This window comes from Oryza sativa, chromosome 7, assembly GCF_034140825.1.
Source record: "Oryza sativa Japonica Group chromosome 7, ASM3414082v1".
NCBI classification, from domain to species: domain Eukaryota; kingdom Viridiplantae; phylum Streptophyta; class Magnoliopsida; order Poales; family Poaceae; genus Oryza; species Oryza sativa.
Window position 1 is genome coordinate 6,887,390 of NC_089041.1, and position 24,213 is coordinate 6,911,602.

At 41.7% G+C, this 24,213-nt stretch overlaps 3 protein-coding genes across 3 annotated transcripts; 2 read left to right on the top strand and 1 right to left on the bottom strand.

The window, feature by feature from the left end:
* Nucleotides 1-1,417: 1,417 nt before the first annotated feature.
* On the top strand, nucleotides 1,418-4,557 carry LOC4342745 (ADP-ribosylation factor 1). Its single transcript, XM_015791548.2, has 7 exons — nucleotides 1,418-1,504; nucleotides 1,785-1,955; nucleotides 2,747-2,817; nucleotides 3,053-3,172; nucleotides 3,639-3,757; nucleotides 4,030-4,111; nucleotides 4,239-4,557. The coding sequence occupies exons 2-7, from the start codon at nucleotides 1,808-1,810 to the stop codon at nucleotides 4,242-4,244; spliced, it is 546 nt and encodes a 181-aa protein (XP_015647034.1). The 5' UTR covers nucleotides 1,418-1,504; nucleotides 1,785-1,807; the 3' UTR covers nucleotides 4,245-4,557.
* A 6,781-nt stretch (nucleotides 4,558-11,338) lies between these two features.
* LOC107281581 (uncharacterized) lies at nucleotides 11,339-12,433 on the bottom strand. Its single transcript, XM_015790418.1, has 2 exons — nucleotides 11,639-12,433; nucleotides 11,339-11,503 (listed from the first exon to the last, which is right to left on the bottom strand). Exons 1-2 carry the CDS (start codon nucleotides 12,431-12,433, stop codon nucleotides 11,339-11,341), a joined length of 960 nt encoding a protein of 319 aa, XP_015645904.1.
* A 2,431-nt stretch (nucleotides 12,434-14,864) lies between these two features.
* Nucleotides 14,865-17,810, top strand: LOC4342746 (ADP-ribosylation factor 1). Its single transcript, XM_015791547.3, has 7 exons — nucleotides 14,865-14,918; nucleotides 15,150-15,327; nucleotides 16,445-16,515; nucleotides 16,721-16,840; nucleotides 17,028-17,146; nucleotides 17,362-17,443; nucleotides 17,577-17,810. Exons 2-7 carry the CDS (start codon nucleotides 15,180-15,182, stop codon nucleotides 17,580-17,582), a joined length of 546 nt encoding a protein of 181 aa, XP_015647033.1. The 5' UTR covers nucleotides 14,865-14,918; nucleotides 15,150-15,179; the 3' UTR covers nucleotides 17,583-17,810.
* The last annotated feature ends 6,403 nt before the right edge of the window (nucleotides 17,811-24,213 follow it).

The window sequence follows — 24,213 nt, forward strand, 5'->3', positions numbered from 1 at the left end:
ACGCTTTTCAAATTACTAAACGGTGCGTTTTTCGCAAAAATTTTATATAGGAAAGTTGCTTTAAAAAATCATATTAATCCATTTTTAAAGTTTAAAATAGTTAATACTTAATTAATCATGCGCTAATGGCTCACCTCGTTTTGCGTATTTTCCCAATCTTCTCTATTTCCTTCTCCTCAAACACAGCCTAAGTATAGAACGAGCTCACCAAGTTTGGAGTTGATCCATGCATGTCTCTAATTGCTAACTTAAAGAGAACCATGTGTTAACCACCGATCTCTTGTGTTTGCTTCTCTCTTGCATTTGATGGTTGTGTTGTTTTTCATATATACCTCTCTCTAGTTGCTACAACTAGGAGACAAGTGAGTTATGTTTTTTTATATAATTTTATAAGACGACACAATCTCAAATTGTGGATCAAGAACCAAATAAAAAGCTCACTATGCTTGTACTTTTAAGCTGCGATAGGCTAAGAATAGAGGTCCATATGATGGAATTCCTCAATACTCTACTGGACATGTTTACAAATACGATAAAAACCGCTCTATCATAACCATCAGTCTTATCTTGGTCGTCCTCATCTAGAAATTGCTTGATAATTTTTAACTTTTAGCAAAATTTATACAAGTTTCTCCGTCATGACTGTCATGGACCAATTGACCGGTTTTCATTGACAAATCGTCAATGCACAAATATTTTTTCGGTCGCTCGGTCGGTCCATCTTGAATTTGAGCCGTCCATCCGAGATCGCCGCGCCCTCCCTCCGCTGGGACTTTTGATCTTATGCCATCCTCTTGGATGTCGTGTTCTCAAATACCACTCTCTCAAAAAAAACTTAGATTATTTGCCACTCGGATCCACCCTACCCTCATCTTCTTCCTCTTGCATACTCAGTCTAGTCAAGGAGACAAAAGATGAGGAGCAGCCATGGAAGATGGGCTGCGACGACAGGAGCCCGAGGCATTGGCGCTCCTCTTCTTTCTGAGTTCCGACGAAACGACGATGAACCAATGGCGGGATCCGAGGAGGAGGCGGATGGAGCGGCATCGGGACAAAGGGGGAGCAGGGCCGCTGCTGTCGCAGGGTGGGAGGTGCAAGGATGCCGCTAGAGAGGAGCAGGGCGCGGGGCCGCTACCGCTGAAGGGGAGGGAGGCTCACGGCCGCTGCCATCGCCGGAGAGATTACGTAATGCCGCTGCCGCTGGAGGGGAGGGAGGCCCACGGCTACCGCCGCCGAAGGGAAGTTGGGCGCGAACATGCCAAGTTAATGCCAAGTTATTTGGAAGGCTGGCATTTGAGAACATGCCATCCGGGATGATGGCATAAAGTCCAAAATTCCCCCTCCGCTCCCACGCGTCCCACCCCGAACCGCGTCGCTGGCGCTGCCTATTATTTTCCACGGTCACCGCTTCACCCCCATTCCCACCCCCGAAATTTTCCATCGGAAATCCCACCCCGCCTCTCCCTCCCTCTCCCGCAGATCAGATCAGATCAGATCCGATCAGGTAAGCTCCCCCCTCCTGCCTCTCCCTTCCCGGCGATCCATCCGCCGCCCCGCTGTTCGTGTCCGTCACCCGATGATTCTACTGGATCCGCCGTTTCTCGCTTCTCTAGATTTCGATCGCTGATGTGTGGGGGCGAAGATCCGGTGCCATTTGTTCGAGATTTGATCTGGGTTTCGAGCCGTTAGGGCGTGGGGGGGATCATTGGGTGGGTTTCGGTGGGGAGGGAGGTTGGATCTCGTGCGGATTTGTATTTAACGGATGAGATCGTATGGATTTGCAGGTGAAAAAGAGGAGGGGGGAAAGATGGGGTTGGCGTTCGGGAAGCTGTTCAGCCGGCTGTTCGCGAAGAAGGAGATGCGGATCCTGATGGTCGGTCTCGACGCCGCCGGAAAGACCACCATCCTCTACAAGCTCAAGCTCGGCGAGATCGTCACCACCATCCCCACCATTGGTCAGCCACATGCGTTTCTTTTTATATTATGTTATACTTATTTCCTAGAATTTAGCTTCGTGTGTTGCCGACCACATTCCCTAATTGGATATGGAATGATGCATTTCCTACTGCATTTTCCATGTATACATTATTTGATCCAGATATATAACGTGATGATAAACGTTTATAAGTGCTTAATTGATTTGGATGTCCTGACAATTCCAATACCAATGGTGCTGAATTTCAGAGTTGCCGCCTGAGACCTGAGTACCCACCAAGTCCATGCTGAAAAGCTAAATCACATATTACGTCGATTACATTCTCAACCATTTTTCTTAGTGATGCTGATCATCTCTGTTCTTGGATGCCCCCCAAAAAGATTGCTATCGGGTCTCCTGGTGCCCCCATTTCTGAACCATGTTATGAACTTTTGTTTGGGGAGGCATAATTAACATTTCTTGTACACTTCAAAATTAGGCTTTCATGCATAGATATGTTATATTTTCTTCCATACCTGAAAACCTGGGTTGAATAATTGCGTGGAAGAAAAGCATAATATTGTGACTTCTGTCATCTATGTAAAATTAAGAGTCAGCATTCCGTGTCCAATATCATCTTTAATTGATGGAGTGCCTTTATTGGTTGTCAGCTTAATTTAGGCAACAAAATTTGGACAACGAATAGTCGGTAGGCATTAAGTGTGATCTCCCTCTCCCTTCTGTACTTAATTGATGGTACAATCTTAACGTTTCCATTTCTATTTCTGTATCTTTGATCTTTCTGATTTAATAGTTACCTTTGCCATACAGGGTTCAACGTTGAAACTGTTGAGTACAAGAACATTAGCTTCACTGTTTGGGATGTCGGGGGTCAGGACAAGGTATGCTGTAATATTTTGATCCTACATTATTGATTGTTATAATCTGTTTGATGCTATATTACCACTTTTTTTTACTGTTGGCATGTAGTTTCCTAGTGATCTATTTAAAAATAAATAAATTAATCGATCAGATTACTATGAAAATTTCAGACCAGTTGGTCCTTTGTCTTGACCTATTTTAATTTCAAAACTATCTGGAGTGTTGTCTAACTTAATGCCTGTGCGTCTGAAACAGATCAGACCTCTTTGGAGGCATTACTTCCAGAACACACAGGGTCTTATCTTTGTTGTTGATAGCAATGATCGGGACCGTGTTGTGGAAGCTAGAGATGAGCTCCACAGGATGCTGAATGAGGTAAATCGATTTTTTCTGTGTTTTTATGTGGTGCTGTAATTCTACCATGTATCAGTTAACTCATGAATTATTCCACTAGTATTAACATCCATGATATGCGAATTGATTAGCAAAGCAACCCTTTACTTCTTTAGTTCAATCCTGTGGAACTTCAGAAAATAATGACAAATGAAACTACTGCATCAATGTACATAAGATTTACTAATTTATTTACTGTAAAGCTATTCTATATTCCACATTTCTTTTGGGGAAAATTTCTTCACTAGAGCCAAGTGAAAAGGGCTCATATCCAGGAGAATCCCATTGAGTAGCTGCTAGTTGTCATGCATTTATTTTCTTTAGGATGGGAAATATTATCTTTGTTGCAGACACTGTTGTAGAAAACAAGCATTTCATCAGTTGACAAATTGACAAACTCTTTTGCAAGTTGCAACCATGTATAATGATCAACTGAAATTTATGGCAGGATGAGTTGCGTGATGCTGTTTTGCTTGTGTTTGCCAACAAGCAAGATCTTCCAAATGCTATGAATGCTGCTGAGATCACTGATAAGCTTGGACTGCACTCCCTTCGCCAGCGACACTGGTAAATAAGGACCACCAATGGATTCTTGCCCTTATATATTGTTTTTGCTGTGGATATAGCTTGAAGCTCTCCAATAAGCGAATACAATACTATTTTAAATTCATTGTATCCTGCATCTGGATTGTGATTCATAGTTTTTTTTTACCATTGATGTAACTCACTGCCTCACTTTTCCCTTGGATACTCTTGTATTCATTATATCCTGCATCTAGAAACTAGAATGCGACGCATGGTTTTATATTCTTGATCTAAATCTGTTTTCTTCCTCACAGGTACATCCAGAGCACTTGTGCCACAACTGGTGAGGGTCTGTACGAGGGCCTGGATTGGCTGTCCAGCAACATTGCTAGCAAGGTACCTCATTATCATTTTAGTTCTGTCATTTCTGGAGATTATTCCGATAATAGGCTAGTAAAATTGTTTCCTGTTCAAAGTTCTAATGTATATACTTGTTTGGCCTTTTCTTTGCTGTTGTGCACAGGCTTGAGGCTTGGAACTCCGACCGTAAAACTTCGAGCTGACTAGGAGCTATGCATGTATCTCATTCATACGTAGGACGAACACTGTTTCAATCTTGTTAGGTGTCTTCGGCAAGCCCAATATTTTTGTAATGATACCTCACTCCATCGTTATCTTCTCCGTATTATTTGTACCTACCCCAACCTGTGGTCGTTTTGCACAAGGATTTGCAGTATGATGTTCCCGTGGGCATGTTGTGATGAACCTGTCCAATACCTTACTACACATTCTACCAGCTTTTTGCTACAAAACATATATTGCTGCTCATAGGATTTGATGAATGCCTCATGTTTAGCAGTTCAATTCTTTCCTAATACGTACTGCATTCTCTGGATCCTGGAATCGACGAAAACAGTTGTTCTGTTTCTCTTTTGTGGCCTTTGTCTGTGTGCCTGAGACATGGTGCTGAGGACTATGCATGCGTATGCTTATACAAGCATTAGTCATTTTTTTTTTGTTATCTTAGAATGATGAGCGTGTGTTCCCGTGAGGATCTTTGCATGTAAGGCTCAATTTATGTGTAGCCATTAAGATATATTCTGTTTGGCGATTGTCTCGTACTCTCGTATAATGAAATTTAACCGAATGTAACCTCTCCTAAATCGTCTGGACCTTTTAACTTCCCTGCAAGTTACACCCTTTGGCCTTAAGCAAACATCTACACAGATAAACAAAGATAAACAAGAGCAAAGTAGTAAGGTTACTGAGACGGAGGCTTGTATGTGGCCGGTCTGACCGCAGGTATGTGGCCGGTCTGACCGTTAGGGTCCGAGTCTGAGTCTGTTTTCGTTGGGTCTGCTTGGAAAGGCATGTTTTGGGTTTCTTTGGGTCTGCTCCGAGTCTGTTTTTATTGGGTCTCGGGTTTCCTTGCTTGGGAAGGCATGTTCCGAGTTTTCTTTTGGTTTCTATCCTGAGTTGGACATGGAGAAAGGCATGTAGAGAGAGACTAACCCCTATTTAAGAGACAAGACCGGTTCAATTGTAATACCCCAAACATACAATCTACTTGAATCGCCTTTTCTTTTATCATTACTTTTCAGCCATGTTTTCTACTTTACCCTAGTTTTAGTCCATCTTTGTCGGTTTGCGTCGTAAAACGTCCGCCACCGCTGCGAGAGTGTGACACCTCTTTGTAGGCTTGTCCTGAAAACCTTCTGTTTTCCCACGAGACGGGTGGTTATCCTCATATCGATCTAAATCGGCCTAGAGGCTGATTTTGATCTCTAAATCGGCTCCGATAGCCGGTTTAGCTATTTTCTACAAAAACCCATCTTGATTTGGCCTTTTGGCTAGATCGAGGTGGTTGGCGACTCCATATCACCGCAAAGCGTTTAGGTGCTGCGATCGTGCTTGTCGACTTGTCAAAAAAGTTGCCAACACCTTCCTCACTAGATTAGGTTTTCGGGTTGGGCATAGTTCGTCAGTAGGTTTAGGGTGAGTATTCAGTTCGATCGAAAATTTTGGTCACGGTCGGTCATAAAAAAGTGAAGTCCAAATAACAATGCAAAGTTGTCAGTTCGGTCATTAAAAAGTGAAGAAAAATAACAACGCAAAATTGTCAGTCTTAGTCCTAACCGAACTGTGCCAGTTCCAGGAGATAAAATTTGCAATGATAAATTTTGACAGCACTGAACCTCTTTTAGACAACTTTTGACAGTTATATATCACAAAAATACAAGATAATAGGCAACACCAAACACCAAACAAATATCAAAAGATAGGATCAAGTAGCAAGAATAAACCAAAAGCATCATGCACTTAGTTCTCAATTTCACATGACATGCATTACATCACATATCAAAATTCGGTTATATCGATCAATTCGTTTAACCGAGGTCACTAACAAAATTGACCGAATAAATTTCAGTCTTTCATTGGTTGAGACCTAACTACTGACTGAATTTCTCAGTCTCGGGATTTTCGGTTCGGTCTTATTTTGCCCACCCCTAAGTAGGTTATGTTAGAGTTTCTTCAATTTCTTCTCTTCTCATGCCATTATGTAGTGTCGGGCTTGTTTCATTTTGGAGTTCACTATTGGAAATCATAGCCCTATTTGTCTCCTAGCAGCAGTAACCATAGAGGGTTTATCGTTCGGGTTGAGTATGAATCAAATGTGTAACTTTGGTTGGCAGGATTGCAGGCTGAGATCCTCATATTCAATGGCAAACTCCATGGATATGCTTTTGCTGAGTCTAGTGAAGCTCACACGAAAATCTACTGTTCATCAGCAAAGCTATGTTTGTTCCTATGGTGGCAGCAGAAGGTGGTCATCGATTTGTCAAGCGGAGTGCATGTCAAAAGGAGGCCAAGGATGTAACTCTGTGGCAACGCCGCAGATCCCCTGTCAATTTGCTCATCTACTGTTTGTTTGGTTTCATTGTGAGGTTTGTTTCGTTAGTTTTGTTAGCTGTTCTTTTGATTCTAATGCTTTAAACTGATTTATTCGACGATGTCCTAGGATTATTTATCTAAACTCTTATTTTTTAATAAAGTGTTTATGATTTAAAAAACCACTTTATATAACATTTTACATACATATATATAAACTTTATATACATACATATAAAATTTATATAAATATATATAAAGTTTATACGTATATATAGAAACATCAGTGAACAGTGGACTAGGGGTGCGCATTAGTGGCCTGGGGGGTGGGGGGGCGCTTGTGCTAGTTGTTAGAATTCACGTTGTCAACAATCGAACAAGCACACACGAACACACGGACACGAAAGTGGAGGGCAATTAACTTTATTGATGTTTCTCTCTCTGTTACAAGTATTACTTTACCCTCAACCTCACTATTGTTTTTATACCCACAATAGGATGTCATATATGGATACATACATATATATTTGGTATAAGCCCACTTTATTCATAAGGAAACAGAAGAAGGAGGAGGAGGTACCGTGATCCTCACGATCACGGTCCTACAAATCCGACTCCTTCGGGAGATCGGTTTCATAACACTCCCATTTGGGCGAATACCGCGTTATATATATGCCTCATCAAAACTCCTTCCAAAAACCCAGTGGGAGAAAAGGAATAGGAGAAAGAGTACATAGTACATGCTACTTATATTGCACTGTTGCCTCATTAAAAACCTAAATGTGAGAAACTTCAAAGAAATCTCACTTAAGGGAAAAAGAGTACAACCATAAGCTAATCTACTGGATAACTCTATCATTCTTCAAGAATGATGTACTGATCTGCATGATCAATATCAACGGAATACAGTCAGGGAAGTGCTCCCCCTGATTTGGGCACATCTCTCATCCTTCTCATACCGATGCCATGCACAAGCTTCTCAAAAACACTAGTTGGCAAAGACTTAGTAAATAAATCTGCAAGATTTTCACTAGTCTTGGTGAGAGTCACCTTGATTTCTTCTTTCTTTTGCAATTCATGCATATAGAAGAATTTAGGTGATATATGTTTAGTGAGACTCGTCTTCACATAACCCGTTTGTATTTGTGCAACACAAGCTGAATTATCTTCATAAATAATGGTTGGAGTTGGTGTGATATTCAGCCCACATGTATTCTGTACATGTTGTATCACCCTCCTCAACCACATGCATTCCTTGCTCGCTTCAAATAATGCTATAATCTCCGAGTGATTTGTTGATGTCGCGACCATCGTCTACTTCGTCGACTTCCATGAGATGGCTGTACCACCACAGAGAAACATATACCCAGTCTGTGACAATGCTTTATGGGGGTCTGACAGATATCCAACATTAGCATATCCCACCATGGTTAAATCTTGATTTTTTCTAAAGAATAAACCGAGATATTGTGTGCCACGTAAATAACGGAAGATTTGCTTAACACCATTCCAATGCCGTTTGGTAGGAGCTGAACTGAACCTTGCAAGTAGGTTAACAGCAAATGCAATATCAGGCCTGGTACCATTCGCGAGATACATTAAAGCTCCAATGGCGCTTAAATATGGACATTCAGGTCCCAATAATTCCTCGTTATTTTCCTGTGGTCTAAATGGGTCACTCTCTACTGCTAGAGATCTTACTACCATGGGGGTTCTCGTCGGATATGAATCCTTCATATTAAATTTCTCCAATATCTTCTGGATATATGCAGACTGGTGTAACAATACCCCTTCAGGAGTGTGCTCAAGCTGCAGACCTAAGCAATATTTAGTCTTACCTAATTCTTTCATCTCGAACTCCGTCTTTAGGTAAGAACTAGCTTCCTTAATCACCTGTGTGGTCCCGATGATATTCAGATCATCCACATATACAGAAATAATACAAAATCCATGTTCTGATTTTTTTGATAAACACACAGGGACAGTCATCATTCTTGATGAATCCTTTTCCTTCTAGGAATTCACTGAGCCGGTTGTACCACATCCTACCGGATTGTTTTAACCCATACAATGATCGTTGCAATTTAACACTATATATGTTGCGTTTTGTTTCTTCAGGAACTTGAATCCCGTCGGGAACTTTCATATAGATTTCAGAATCCAATGACCCATATAAATATGCGGTCACTACATCCATCAACTGCATTTCTAAGTTCAAATTGACTGCCATAGATATTAAAAACCGGAATGTAATTCCATCCATTACAGGTGAATAGGTTTCATCGAAATCGATGCCAGGTCTCTGAGTAAACCCTTGTGCTACTATTCTCGCTTTATACCGAACCACCTGGTTGTTCTCATCCCGTTTTCGGACGAACACCCATTTATATCCTACAGGGGATATCCCTATGGGGGTACGATCAACAGGACCGAATACTTTTCTTTTATTAAGCGAGATTAACTCTGCCTTTATTGCTTCTTTCCATTTGACCCAGTCTGAACGCTTTTTGCATTCTGCCATGGACTTTGGTTCTGGATCCAGATCAATGATCTTAGCGATCTTTCCGGCAAAGTATATGTCAACAATAGTAGTCTCTCTATTGTATGTTTCACTTGTATCCACATAATTGGTGGATATTTCCTCTATTCTTTCACATTCCTGATCTTCATTGTTTCCCGCAATTGTGCGCGCATTCTCATTGGGTTCATTGCCATCCGGGCATATCACTGTAGGTGGCTCATCTACCTGGTGAGCTCCTTCACTATTCTCTAGTGCTGTGGTATTCTGTCCAATCTTTTGTTTCGAAGGACGTCTCCTAGAAACTTTAGTTTGGTTGTGTGCAACTGGTGGTCTCCCCCTCTTCCTAAAAGTTGGGGTAGATGTAGAAATTAATTTGAAAACCGGTTCCTCTGCGTCATGAGGTATTTCTACTCTTTCCGGTGCATTCACAGCAGGTATATGAGATTTCATGATCCCCTTTGGGTTAGTGAAGGCTTCTGGCAGATTATTTGCAATTCTTTGCAAATCAATTATGGTCTGAACTTCCTGGTCAGATTCCTTAGTACGTGGATCTAAATGTAGGAGATTTTTAGTTTCCCACTCAATTTCGCGGCATTCGACCTTCTGTAGGTACTTTCCTCCCCCTAATGCCGGGAAATGATCTTCATTAAATATACAATCAGCGTATCGACCCATATGTAGGTCTCCTGTCAATGGTTCTAAAAATTTAATGATAGACGGAGATTCAAATCCTACATAGATTCCCAATTTTCTATGAGGACCCATTGACGTACGCTTAGGTGGCGGTATAGGGACGTATGCAGCACATCCAAATTTGCGCAGATGGGAAATATTTGGTGCATATCCACGTGTAAGCTGCATAGGGGATACAGCATTTATGCAGTAGGTCTGATTTGAAATAACGCCGCTGCATGCAAAACAGCGTGTCCCCAACATGTAGTTGGTAGGTGCGATAAGCTTAATCCTCTTAATTAATGATTCGGCGAGACCATTCTAAGTGTGGACGTGTGGTACAGAATGTTCCACTTTAATTCCCAAAGCCATGCAATATTCATTAAATACCTTAGAGGTAAACTCCCCGGCATTGTCCATTCTAATGGATTGTATCCGGTTATCCGGGAAACTGGCTCTCAACTGGATTATTTGGGAAATAAGCCGCGCAAAAGCGTGGTTTCTTGTAGAAAGTAAACAAACAATGCTCCATCGAGTTGATGCATCAATTAATACCATAAAATACTAGAATGATCCGGACATTGGATTAATTGGTCCACATATGTCTCCTTGTATTCGTTGCAAGAATACTGGTGATTCGGCATTCACCTTTAAATTAGAGGGTCTAACGATTAATTTCCCTGTTGCACAATCAGTGCAAACAAAATCTTCTTGGTTTGGGAAATCGTTACTTCGTAAATTATGGCCATTTGAAGTTGAGATGATTCTTCTCATCATCCCTAGACCTAGATGTCCTAACCTGTCATACCATATTCTGTATGACTCAGGATTTTTAAATATTGTTTTCAGTGCAACATTTTCGGGTTTTATATGAGTGTAGTACAGGCCAGATTTCAAGGAATGGAGTTTTTCAACAACAGTATTACGATTTCCGTCTAATTTCGTTATGAGAAGAAATTCGAGTTTATTCTCATCTTTGGTTTCTACATGATAACCATTAGCACGGATATCTTTAAAGCTTAGTAGAGTACGACTGGACTCTGGATATAATAGAGCATCATTTATAATGATCTTGGTACCATGTGGGAGAACTACTGTTGCTCGTCCCACTCCGACGATGTGTGCATTGCTTCCGGTAATGGTAGCGATTTGACCAGTCTTTTTCTTTAAAGTCTGGAAATACGTGGTATCTCGAAAGATAGTATTGGTGGTACAGCAGTCTACTAGACACATCTCCTCTTCCATTGCCATAGTACGTAACACTGTTCTATCATAAAGCATTTAAATATAATCAATTCATGACCATATAGTAAAAATAACACTTTAAGATAGAAAAATAAAAATCTGGAGAATATATTAAACTAAAAGAGTTAACTAAATTATTAAGATAACCATGCTCTGAAGGAGCTTACAGAAACTATAGTTCTGCTAGGAACACAAACTAAATGCACACTTGAAAAATCACCTAACTTTAGTCTATTACATAGTCTAAAATTTAAAGTAACTTGTAATGCAGGAAGCTAAGATACAAATTGGAAGACTTAAATGTCCCCATATAACTGATCAGAGTCCATGAGATCATCTGAGAGCTTCAGCTCTGTGTCTGCTGCATTATGTTCCATCTTATCATCGATGTGCATTGCAACCACTGCCTTCTCGTCGACCTTCTTGTCGATATGCATGGCAGCCATCTTCTCCTCTGAGTTCTAGATCTCAACAGTGAAGTGTGACTCATGCTCTGACTTCTTCTTCCCGTGCTTCTATTGATAAAGCTCAATGAGATGCTTAGGGGTGCGGCAAATGCGAGACCAATGTCCCCTAGTGCCACACTTGAAGCATACCTGATCTTGCTTTCCATATTCACCACTAGTAGAGCCCTTCTTAGACTTACTGTTCTGATTTCCTTTCTTCTTGAAAGATGTCTTGTTAACTTTGCCACCATTTTTCCAGAAATTCTTCCCTTTGTTCTGGTTATTCTGGTTTTTCCCCTTCTTAAAGGAGCTAGCATTTGCTTCGGGTGCTGCTGAACTTCCAGTGGGGCGAGACGTATGATTTTCAACAAGTGTCTCATCTTCTCCTTGCGCTTCCATGAGCACGGAGACCAGTTCAGAATACTTCTCGTATTTAGCCTGGTGGTATTGCCTCTGAATATTCACATGATTGGCATGGAAGGTGGACAAAGTTTTGTCTATCATGTCAGCATCAGTGATTTTCTCTCCACATAGCTTAAGACAAGTGACAATGCGGTGAAGAACTGAGTTATATTGCTCCATAGATTTGTAATCTTGGAAACGTAAGTGAAGCCACTCACGTTTTGCTTTTGGGAGCAAAGCCTTTACTTGATGGCCATAGCGATCCTTCAGTGAGTCCCAAAGGACCTTCGGATCTTCCTCAGTCATATACTCATTCTTGAGAGTAGTATTCAAATGGTGCCTCAGGTAATGCAGTGCCTGATTTTTCTCGGCTGAAGTTGGTAAATTATTAACTCCTCCAGCTGATGTTGCAATAGTTGGGTCCTGAATGCAGTTCAGGAGTTTCTTAGCACCAAGCATGATTTTGGCATCTAGTGCCCATGTCAGGTAATTCTTGCCGCTGACTGCTAGTTCAGCAAAATCTCTCTTAGCAATATCAGTCATTTTCCTACATTAGTCATGCAAAATTCAATAAGTACTGCAAGTAAGAGCATGACAAGTGTGCAAATAGTAAATTGTCTGGTTATCTAAATTTAGTACTGTGTCAATATATTCCCATAATTCTCCCAACATTTCTCAGAATTGCTGTACTATTATTTATTTAGGTACCAAAGTAATTACTGAATTACTAACCCATTAAATAGTATCCTGAAAAAATAAAACAGCTTGGAAAATAAACCATAAATATGATGCTCTCTGGTGTGTACTAAATTTCAAATTATGAGAGCTCATTTCCTAAAAACCATGTCTCTAGGATTCTATGGTTGATTCAAAAATTAACTAATGAACACTTAATACATAGAAAATCGAGGGCTAAGACAAAGAAAAAGCATTAAACATCTTCTCTGTTTCGGCATAAAATAATGCAGAATAACCAAAATTATAGTGTTCCCCGTAATTTCTATAATCCCGAGGGATTATTCCGCTAAAATTCCAAATCCGCATGAAATCAGAAAATATTCGGAAGTTTGCCGTTTTTCGGGGCAAATTTCGATTCGAGCCCGACTCCTTTTATAGGCCAAAATCTTTTTCGGCCCACCTCCATGAACCGGCCATTCAAGGAATTAGTAGCCGGCCCGTCAGGGCCGTTGGCCTGCTAATGGCCTTGGCCCACGGTGCAGCCCAACAAAGGGGAGCCACACCTTATCCGATTCGGATGGCTAGGGTTGAATCCCTAGCCCCAAAATCCCCAATTCGGCGGCGGCGGCGGATTTCCCGGTGACTCATGCGAGCGAGGCGGCGGTGGCTCGTCGTCACGGCGGGGTCGACGGAGCTCGTCAGCGCGGCGGGGTCGACGATAGAGGCGGAGCGGCGGTGAGGCTACAAGCAGCACCGACGCCGGCGTGGTTGGCTACGGGCATATCCGGCGTTCGGCTAGCGCAGCTCCTTGCTGTGCGCCGGTGGAGTTTGGTTCGGCATGCGGGCTGGCGAGGCGGAGAGCTATCGGCAGCGGGAGGCCACGGCGGCTTCGACCCCCATCCCAGTCGCGTGCGGTAGCGCGGGAGGTGTGCCGTGCGTGCCGGCGGCGGGGGATGCGGACGCGGTCTCCTCAGCGTCTCTGCGGGCGGCGGCCGTCAACGGCGAGTGCAGGCGGTCGATTGAAGACCCGTCGGCTGGCTTTTCAAGGGCGAACCGACGATGGAAAGCCGATGGCACGATTCTGCGGCCATCGGTGAAGGGGGTGACCGGCAACGCGTGTTGGCGGCGGCAAGGGCACGACGGCGCATGCTGGCGTCATTGACTCGGTTTCGTCGTCGTCAACTTCAGGACGACGGCGGCACTAGCATGAGGATTTGGGCCGACTCGTTCGGAATCGGTGATCATGTTAGCCAGGTACACGATTCTTCTCATGTGCATCGCGATTACACCCTGAACGTAGCGTCGCCCTTCGAGGTATCACTAGTTCTAAACCGTCGTTCTTGCAGCGGCTTGTCTGATCCGTTCGCGCATCTAGGGCGTACGATATACGTGTCTTTGTTTGCAAGAAAAGAAACCCAGCGCAAAGGCTGGGAACAGATCTAATCGGACTATAGCGATAACTGCTTCTCATTCGATAGATCGGTTGTATAAGGGATAACCCCATACGCCTGTCGTGCATGGGGTGGAGAGCCGCAAACTCTCCTGCTACGTGCGCCATAAGGGACAAATCCACGTAGTACAACCCATCGATCGAACGATTAGCGGAGAAAAAAAATAATAGAAAACGATCTAGTAAGTTTATCATTATCCCTATAGAACGAGATTAGAACATATCGATGTTGACAATATACCTTGTCTGAAGAGCACCTCATGCTGATAACGTGTTAGAATTCACGTTGTCAACAATCGAACAAGCACACACGAACACACGGACACGAAAGTGGAGGGCAAGTTCGAAAGTGGAGGGCAATTAACTTTATCGATGTTTCTCTCTCTGTTACAAGTATTACTTTGCCCTCAACCTCACTATTGTATTTATACCCACAATAGGATGTCGTATATGGATACATACATATATATTTGGTATAAGCCCACTACATTAACGAGGAAACAGAAGGAGGAGGTACCGTGATCCTCACGATCACGGTCCTACAAAACCGATCTTCCGAACACTAGTTACTCGTCTAGCGCGTGTGAAATAAGAATCCCATTGTATCCAGTAATAATTTTGTTTTTTTATTGGACGGAGAGAAAATTTTTTAGTCCGTATAGAGAAATTCGCACGTTTTCAGAAGCTTCCTGCCTCTCCGCTCTCCATGTGCGTGCCACCAAATTTCCCTGGAGACCGATCTCAGCCGTCCATCCCAAGATCGGACGCCCTCCATCCCATGCCCACCATCCTTATATTATTCTCCGCTCCTCTCCACCACCCCTTCTCTTCCCTTCCCTCCCCCCCAAATCCATCCGCTTCCACCCCCCAGCCCCCGAATTCCATCGCAGATCAGATCAGGTGAGCTCTCCCGCCCCTCCCTTCTCCGGCGATCCATCCGCCGCCCGATGATTCTACTGGATCCGCCGTTTCTCCGCGTTCGATTTCGTTGGTTGATGCGTGGGGGCGAAGATCCGGCGCCATTTGTTTCGAGATTTGATCTGGTTTTCGAGGCGTTAGGGCGTGGGGGGAGGGAGGTTGGATCTCGTGGCGGATTTGGATTTTAACGGATGGGATCGTATGGATTTGCAGGTGAAAAAAGAGGAGAGAGGAGGGGGGAAGATGGGGTTGGCGTTCGGGAAGCTGTTCAGCCGGCTGTTCGCGAAGAAGGAGATGCGGATCCTGATGGTGGGGCTCGACGCCGCCGGAAAGACCACCATCCTCTACAAGCTCAAGCTCGGCGAGATCGTCACCACCATCCCCACCATTGGTCAGCCACATGCGTTTCTCTTTCTGTATGTACATTGTTATATTACTAGCTAAATGCCCGTGCGATGCGACGGATATTGTAAGAAATAAAATCAAAAGCAAAAGCAAAAAATGACAAGTTTGTAGCATTGTTAATTGATTAGGCATATAATGCTATATCCAAAAGAAAAAGGCATGTAATTACAAGTTTATAGCATAGAGTTAATTGATTAGACACCACATGTCAGCTCGTAGCATTGGAGGCGGACTCGGATGCCACCACTAGCATCATTTAAAGTAGTATAGGAATATGCCAATTTCTTTGGCCTTGCCGCTTGCTGTTTGTGTTCTATCCAGGACCCCATCCGTTGCCTATGACTTATTATAAGCCGTAATGTCTTATTAGTGATTAGAAAATAATTTGTATGTAGATATTTACTTATATGTTCTTAGCAACTTAAAAGCCATTACTGAGGAAAAAGGTACATTGAAAAAGCGTCAAAATCAACTTCAAAATCATGTTTTAAAATTCAATTCTTTTGCAGTGGCATATGAGCCAATGGGTAAACGATGAGGCCTCCAGAATGTAATTTAGTTCGTGCTGCTATTTTCATGGTTGTATAAACATCAAATTTCCATTTCTGACTTTCTGTACATTGTATATGCCAATTTCTTTAGCCTTGTTGCGTGCTGTTAGAGTTCATTTCCAGAATGGACTTTAGTTCTGCAGAGTTGTTGTCGCTAGGTTTTCTTGGCTGTATTGACGTCAAATTTCCTAATTGGATGGAAAGACGAAATGTCCTATTCCATGACCATGGGAATGCTAAGTTTTTACTAGCACACTTGATAGGCAGAGATGTCTGCTTGTCATTTGTTTTACTTGAAAAGCTATTTGAACTATTGCATAACGCTGGGAGCTGTTTCTTATGAAATTTAAGACTTCAACTTTACATGTAGGATATCGATTGAATCTTAAATTGTCGGAGTGAACTTTATTAGGCATCTATTTAGGTTTTAAATTTTAAACTATTCAACATTTGGATCCTTTTATGTTCTTGACTCCTTGTGCTATGGTATTATCTCCTTTTCTATTTATTTATTTGTATCTTTCAAGCTAACTGATTTTCTTTGAATTATAGGGTTCAATGTTGAAACTGTTGAGTACAAGAACATTAGCTTCACTGTCTGGGATGTGGGGGGTCAAGACAAGGTAAGAACTGCAGCCATATTTTGACCAATATTTTTATTTGATGCCTTCAATTAAATTTATCTTTGTCATTATTAGCATCTGGTTTCCTAGTTATTTATGTTGTTTACATTAAGCTGTCCTATGTCTTGATTTGTTTTAATATTTAAAATGTTGACATATGTTATCTCACCTTATGATTGATCTTTGTAAATGCTTGCAAAAACAGATCAGACCTCTTTGGAGGCATTACTTCCAGAACACACAGGGTCTTATCTTTGTTGTGGATAGCAATGATCGCGACCGTGTTGTGGAAGCTAGAGATGAGCTGCACAGGATGCTGAATGAGGTAAATTGTTCTCTGTCACTTTTTTTTGCTATCGCTGTACCATATGGCTTATTTGATCAATTATGCCTCTGGTTTGATCGATGTACATAATAATTAACAAAGCAACTGTGAAAATATCATATTCCAATTGATAAGCTAACAACTTTCTGCAACCCTATCTGATGAAATTTAATTGGATTTATGGCAGGATGAGTTGCGTGATGCTGTGTTGCTTGTGTTTGCCAACAAGCAAGATCTTCCAAACGCTATGAATGCTGCTGAGATTACTGATAAGCTTGGATTACATTCCCTTCGTCAGCGTCACTGGTAAATACGAATTACTGGTGGATCCTTGCTCTTTTCTTTTTAGTCCTTTCTGTAGATATAGTGTGATGCTCAATGATAACTGATTATAGACTAGGGGAAATTCCTTCTATCCTTTGTTTCGATTGTAACACATCATGTTGCCATTATTCATGTTACTCACTGCTTCACTTTTTCCCATGGTACTCTGGATCTCAACCTGGTCTTCTTTCTGACAGGTACATCCAGAGCACTTGTGCCACAACTGGCGAGGGTTTGTATGAGGGCCTGGATTGGCTGTCCAGCAACATTGCTAGCAAGGTACAAAACTATTCATTCTCAGTTCAATTGTTATACTAGACTTTATTCTGGTACTGTGCTTGCACAGATAGTGCCTTTTCAAAGTTCTATGTATACTCTTTTTTTTTTCAACTTCGCTGTTCTGCTCTTGTAGGCTTGATGCTTGATACGTGGACCTTTAAGACATGGAGCTGACTAGGAGCTATGGCATGTATCTCATTCATATGTAGGACGAAGCACTGTTTCAATCTGTTTTTGTAAGGCATGTGGCTTCGGCGAGTCCAATATTTTTGTAATGATACCTCACTTGAATGTTCCGTACTTTTGGATATTATTTGTACCTGTTCATTTTGCACAAGGATTTACAGCATGATGGATGTTTCCGCGACATGTTACTTGGAACTTGTCAATTATCCTCCGTTTCACAATGTAAGACTTTCTAGCATTATCTATATTCATATAGATAATAGCATTACCCATATTCATATAGATAATGTCTAGATTCAATAACATCTATATGAATATGGGTAATGCTAGAAAGTCTTATAATCTGAAACGGATGAAACGGAGGGAGTAGTATTTAGCTTGAGGGAAAAATTATTGAAGTTGGTATTTTGGAATCCCAAGTGGTATCAAAATTGACATGAAAGGACATGCTTGTGGTGTAATGCTAAACCTCTGAGCGATGTGAGGCTAAGGCCCTGTTTGGGGGAGCTTTTCCCAGCTGCATCTTTTCCCAAAAGCTGCTGCTTCTGCTAGAAGCTGCTCCAAACAGTCCACAGCTTCAGATTCTGAAAAATAAACCAAGAAGCCAGAAGCTAGAGAAGCTGGGTTTCAGAAGCTGGGTTTCAGAGGGTTTCAAAGGATTCTGAAAAATGAACTAAAAAGCTGGAGAAGCTGGGTTTCAGAGCTTTTCCAGATTCTCGGAAGCTCAAACAGTTTCTTCTTAGAATCTAAAGCTCCCCAAATAGGGCCTAAACCTCTCCCATCGATATGAGCCGAATCAATTTTAAAAAGCACATTCCATTGTTTTAGGAATACATATTTTTTTAAAAAAATACACATTTTATTGTTTTAAGTATACTTAAATTATGTAATCATTTGACCAAAATGGATGTAAATGAATGGTGTAAAGAAGTTAATTTGTATGCAAAATCTTTGGACTAAACATGATGTACTTTGTGATTACCTCTTTGAACTGGTTACAAGCATTAAACTAATACTCTCTTCGTTTCAAGTTATAAGATATTTTGACTTTGGTCAAAGTCAAACTGTTTTAAGTTTGATTAAGTTTATAAAAAAATAATAATATATTCGATCTAAGATAAATTTATTATAAAAATACATTTAATTATTAATTTAATAAAACTAATTTTGGTAATGTAAATATTACTATATTTATCTATAAATTTAGATAAACTCGAAGCAGTTTGACTTTAACTAAAGTCAATATAATCTGAAACAGAGTGAGTACTTAATACTACATTGTTTCTATTCAAAATCAAGAAACATTTGACGAGGCAAATGCAAATCAGTGTGCTATTTTAGATCATAATTAATACTCCATCCATCCTAAATTATGAAGCACGCATGTTTTCTACACGGTCTTCGATATTATACTTACATTCTCATCCCCATCGTTTCATCCCCAAGAGGCCAAGACCTCACCAGAGCTGTGAGTGCGGCACGGCTCCTCGTCGGCATCCACGTGTGTTCTCCAGTCGTCGCTGGCCCCGGGATCCTTGTGTTAACGCCAAAATTTGGTAAGCCCGAAGTCATCATTGGCCTAGAGTCAGTATCGGTTTTAGAGTTTTAGAATCGGCCGATGGGAGTCGTTAAATCGCCAGCAGTTGTGTTCTTGGTGGAGTCGGATCAATTAAAGAAAATTTATCCAGAAGAATCCGAGTTCAATGAGGATGCGGTATGACAAGTTATCTATTAATTAGGAATAGTTTGTTAGTTTCCTTTTATCTTTAGGAAAGTGTGTTTAGTGTCCAATAAGGACTTTATGTTTTCCTTTTATCTTTAGGAAAGTTTCTTTCTTGTCTTACAAGGACTAGTATCTCCCTATGGGTATAAATATGTATACCCAGGGTCATTCTAATCAATCTCTCGATCAATACAACTACTCTCGGCGCATCGCCACCCTCATTCCTGAGGTTTTACTTATCAACCGGCGGAATTTGGCACCTGACGCGGGGCTGCATCGATTCAGTTCGATCTCCGGCGAAGGGGTAAGTCCTACGTTCCGCCGGCCCTGGTGAATCTACCGGTTACGTTGGTGTTGTTCAAGGCTGCATCGCTTCGATCTCTTGGATCGCTCTGGTTTGGTTGATATATTTGCCTACCTGATATCTCAATTCTATCTTTAATTGCATTGTGTTTAGAGACACATCGGTTTAGTTGGGACTGTCTCGGTTAGGTCCGATCTTCTATCTTAGCCGATATATCTCTACAATCACAATGTTGCTCTAAATAGATTTGTTATATCCATCACGTTAGACAGATCTATCGGCTCATCGAGTATTAGATTATCATATACAATCTCGTGCTGCATCGGTTAGGTTCGACCACTAGATTGTTGTTGATAATATAAGTCTTGTTAAGCCAATAGGTTCATGCTAATGTTTTATCGGGGTGCTAGCTGATAAGTTATCTGGATGTTGCATTGGCTTATAAGGATTGCATAAACATATAAGTTGGATTTAGCCGATGACAACAAATGTTTCATTGATCTATCTAATCTTGTGGATTTTATGACATCGGATCTCCAGCCGATGTATATTTTGACCTTCGGATCAATACTTGTGTTCTATTATATCATATTATTAGCCGATTGGTCTCTACTGGATTATATTGCTATATTTTTGTTAGTTATCATTATAAGCCGATCGCCTTTATTTATATCAAGTGTTAAGACTCTACATCAAACATATAGCCGATAGCTTAAAACCCTATCGCTATCGGCTGGTATCAGCATCGGCTGGAATTGCTCCATCGGCTTGACAGCCGATCGGCTTATTGATCTGCTGTTTGTATATCTTATCAGTTGCAGGATCAAACTGACTGGCACGCCCGCATCTTACCAACCTTTGGACCTGCACTGGAGCTAAGCAGATCTCCCAGGCCAGTGTGTGTTTTTCGCATCAACACCTTGCCTCACCATCAAGAGCTAGTGTGCTATTTTAGATCATAGTTAATACTCCCTCCATCCCAAATTATGAAGCACGCAAGTTTTCTACACGGTCTTCGATATTATACTTTCACTCTCGTCCCCATCGTTTCATCCCCAAGACCTCACCAGAGCTGTGAGTGCGGCGCAGCTCCTCGTGGCCATCCACGCGCATTCTCCAGTCGTCGCTGGCCCCGCGATACTTGCCTCACCATCAAGAGCGCCTGCAGCCTGGAGATGGATGTCGCCTTGGGTCATCTTCATCTCTGCCCGGTAAGCTGCTCAAATTCATTCGATGGAGCCATTCCACATGTGCTATCTACAGTTTGAGATCTCTTACAGTTTCCAATGGCATTATTGGTCGTGAGTACAAGGGGGTGTTTTTTTTATCTATATTCACACTCTTACGGAACAAGTCTATGTGTCAGGATTATTGACATTATTTTGATTCTAAGTTTCTGACTTCACCTAGTTGAAAGTTTATGCTGTTTCTCATCATCATCTTTTCAACTTTTTTTTTGATAGAAGGCATTACGCTGCTTTTATAGAAAGCAAAAATAATTAGTTCGCTGGGGAGACCAGCTTTATAGTTTTAGCTTTGTTTCAGTATAAAAGGTACGCATGCCAAATAGAGAAGGAAAGATGTTAAAACCATAAACAACACATCTCAAAGGGTCTAAACAACTAGACTAGCGGGAATAAAAATGACAACAACTTTTGAAGAAAAAAAAATCATCCCACTTCTTGCGGGTGGAAACTTTTGTCCCCTCAAGCAACGATGAGGTCAAATACTCCGTCCTTTTATCTCCCCAGAATCTTCCACTGTTGCATTAGAGAGATCACACGGTAGATTATAGTTAGAGGCGTGCCAAACAACTTATCTCTAAAGATCATATCGTTTCTGGTCAGCCATAGCTACCAGATTACCGCCGCCAGAAACATCAATATATCTCAAACTATTATTAGAGCTATCATCAACTTTCATCAATACAGAAAAAAATGATAAAAAGATGGTGGAACAAAATCCCAACCAAAACTGTCTCTAGCAAAACACCAAACAAAATATGCCATAGGGCAGCTAAAATAACATGTGCATTTTGAGTGGCTCAGAGCTCACAAAACTCACATCCCTCCCAGTTTTTTTTTTGTTTTAGATGTTTTGTGGTTTGAATCCTATCTCTTATAGCTAACCACAGGAAATGTGTTTGTTTAGGGGGATTGGTAGCTTCCAAAGTAACTTCATCTTGGGTCCAAAGTACCTGTAAAGGTTAGTAGCCGATACATTGATTTTGGGGAAAGAAAAATTAGGGTTTGCTTTGAGGCTTTGATTCTAGTTCATGAGTTAAGAGATGAGTGCTTTAGATGCACTTTGTAAACACATCTGTTTCATCGAGACGTGTTTTTCTAAATTCCAACGACCAGACCGACGATTGGTGGTTTCGTTTATTGGTTCTTGCTAGATTTGAATTTGCTTACGTTTTATGTTTTGTTTAGATTTGCTGAAATTTCTGAGACGATTGGCTTGAGAGTGTTTTCTCTTAAACCGTTTATTAGTTTGCTAATCCATGCGGCGAACTTGTTCCTTAGTTTGTCTAGTTTATTTGTAAAGATTTGAGCTCGATTCAACGGTTGGTTTTGAAGAAAACATCTTTTTCTTATACAAGCTTTATCAAGCTATTTTTAGGCTAACGGTCGGACCGCGAGTGGACGTACAGGATCATAATGGGTTTTTCCCACCCTAAAAGCTACCAATGAGGCGAGAGATACCCTATGTGGGACTATTCAACAATCTTCCCCTTTACACATTGGTGTCTCTCAGCCGTTCACCTCCTTCACCATACACCAATGGTCCTTCTGGTATACGAGCCCTGCAAGCACCCACGGTCTATCAGGCCTTGACACTCTTGTCCATCGGACTAGAGATGTTGAACTAGCTTGACTCTGATACAAATTGTAGGATGTTAAAGGGTTTTTTCCACACCTAAAGATAGCCAATGAGGTGAGGGCCACCCACCACTTATATATTAGGTCACACTGGTGGAGAAACCCTTTGTACTCCCGGTTCATAACCCCCCTTTAGTCCCGGTTATCCAACCGGGACTACGAATCCGGGACTAAAAATCGCTATCTTTAGTCCTGGGTGAAATAACCGGGACTAAAGATCGATCTTTAGTCCCGGTTGGTAACACCAACCGGGACTAAAGAGAGGGTAGCGGCAGTCCCATTAGGTCTCCTTTTCTTTTTTTTTCATTATTTTTTAGCCAGAGTTTAATCCCTATATTTTCTCCCAAATCGAGTGGGATGCATATTCCCAAATCAAACCCCAAATCAAAGTAACATCCCAAAACATTCACATCACAAATCTTAAGTTACTTGTACACACAAATCAAATACATCACAAATTTTAAAAAAATTACACACAAATCAAATACATCACATATTATACATCTCAGATCCATACAACAAATTACAAAATTATACATCTCAGTGAATCACAAATTGTAAAAAAAAAGAAAAAAAAGAATGGATGCTGGTAGTGCCTCCTGCCGCCGCTCGCTACTCGGCCCGTGCGCGGCCTGCGTGCGGCCCCGCCGGGCGTGGCCCCGCCTGACGCGTGCGGGAAGGCAGGAGGGGGAGGAGGCGGCCCTCGCTGGGCATCGGATGGGAAGGGAGGAGGGGGAGGAGAGGGCCGGGATGGGAGGAGGGGGAGGAGGAGAGGGAGATGGATCTGAGGAGAGGAGAGGCCGGTTGTTGAGGAGATTGAGGCCGGTTGTGGCGGAGAGGATAGGGAATAAGGATTATATACTATGCGTGATTTTAGTCACGGTTGGTAATACCAACCGGGAGTAAATATCTAGGATCTTTACTTACCAACCGGGATAAAATGGTGATCTTTAGTCCCGGTTTGTGACACCAACCGGGACTAAAGATCCCCGCCCCTCTGACAAGGGACTGACAGGGGATGAACTGGTTGGTGTTACCAACTGGGACTAAAGATCGTAGAATGGCTATGGGGTTTTAAACCGGGACTAAAGATCCCGATTCTTTTTATAACTGGGACTATTGTGGTTTTGGGACGACCTAGCAAAGATCAGTTTTCCAGTAGTGTCACTTGCCCTTTGACAACCAATGTGGAACTATTCAACATTCCCCTTGCAAGCCGACACCGATGTGCCTACCCTCTCTCTAAATGTTGCCACCATGGCATTATCAAATGTAAAACTTTGGGATATTTAAAATTGGAAATATCAAATACGTTTTCGCAAGTAATTATTGCATATAGTGGCATTCGTGGTCATCTTCTATATATGGAAGAACTGTACCAATCCATGGTTTCTGTTTCCAACTCATATTGCATCCCTCTTCCCTATATATAGGACTACAGTGACCATTACCATCGTTCACCTGACTACAAGTTTTCCAGATGCCGAGTGCTATGTCTTCAAGACTAACAAAGCGGCTGTTGGTCTCTAATGAAAAGATGGCAGCTGAGTGATCATCTTGAAGGTACACAATTTATTCATCTTTTGTGTTAAGATTTTCACTTCGAGTAAATAGTTCATGCATTCTAGGTAATTAGGTATGAGGTTGTCTAAAGATTTGAGTAGTGTTTGTCTAT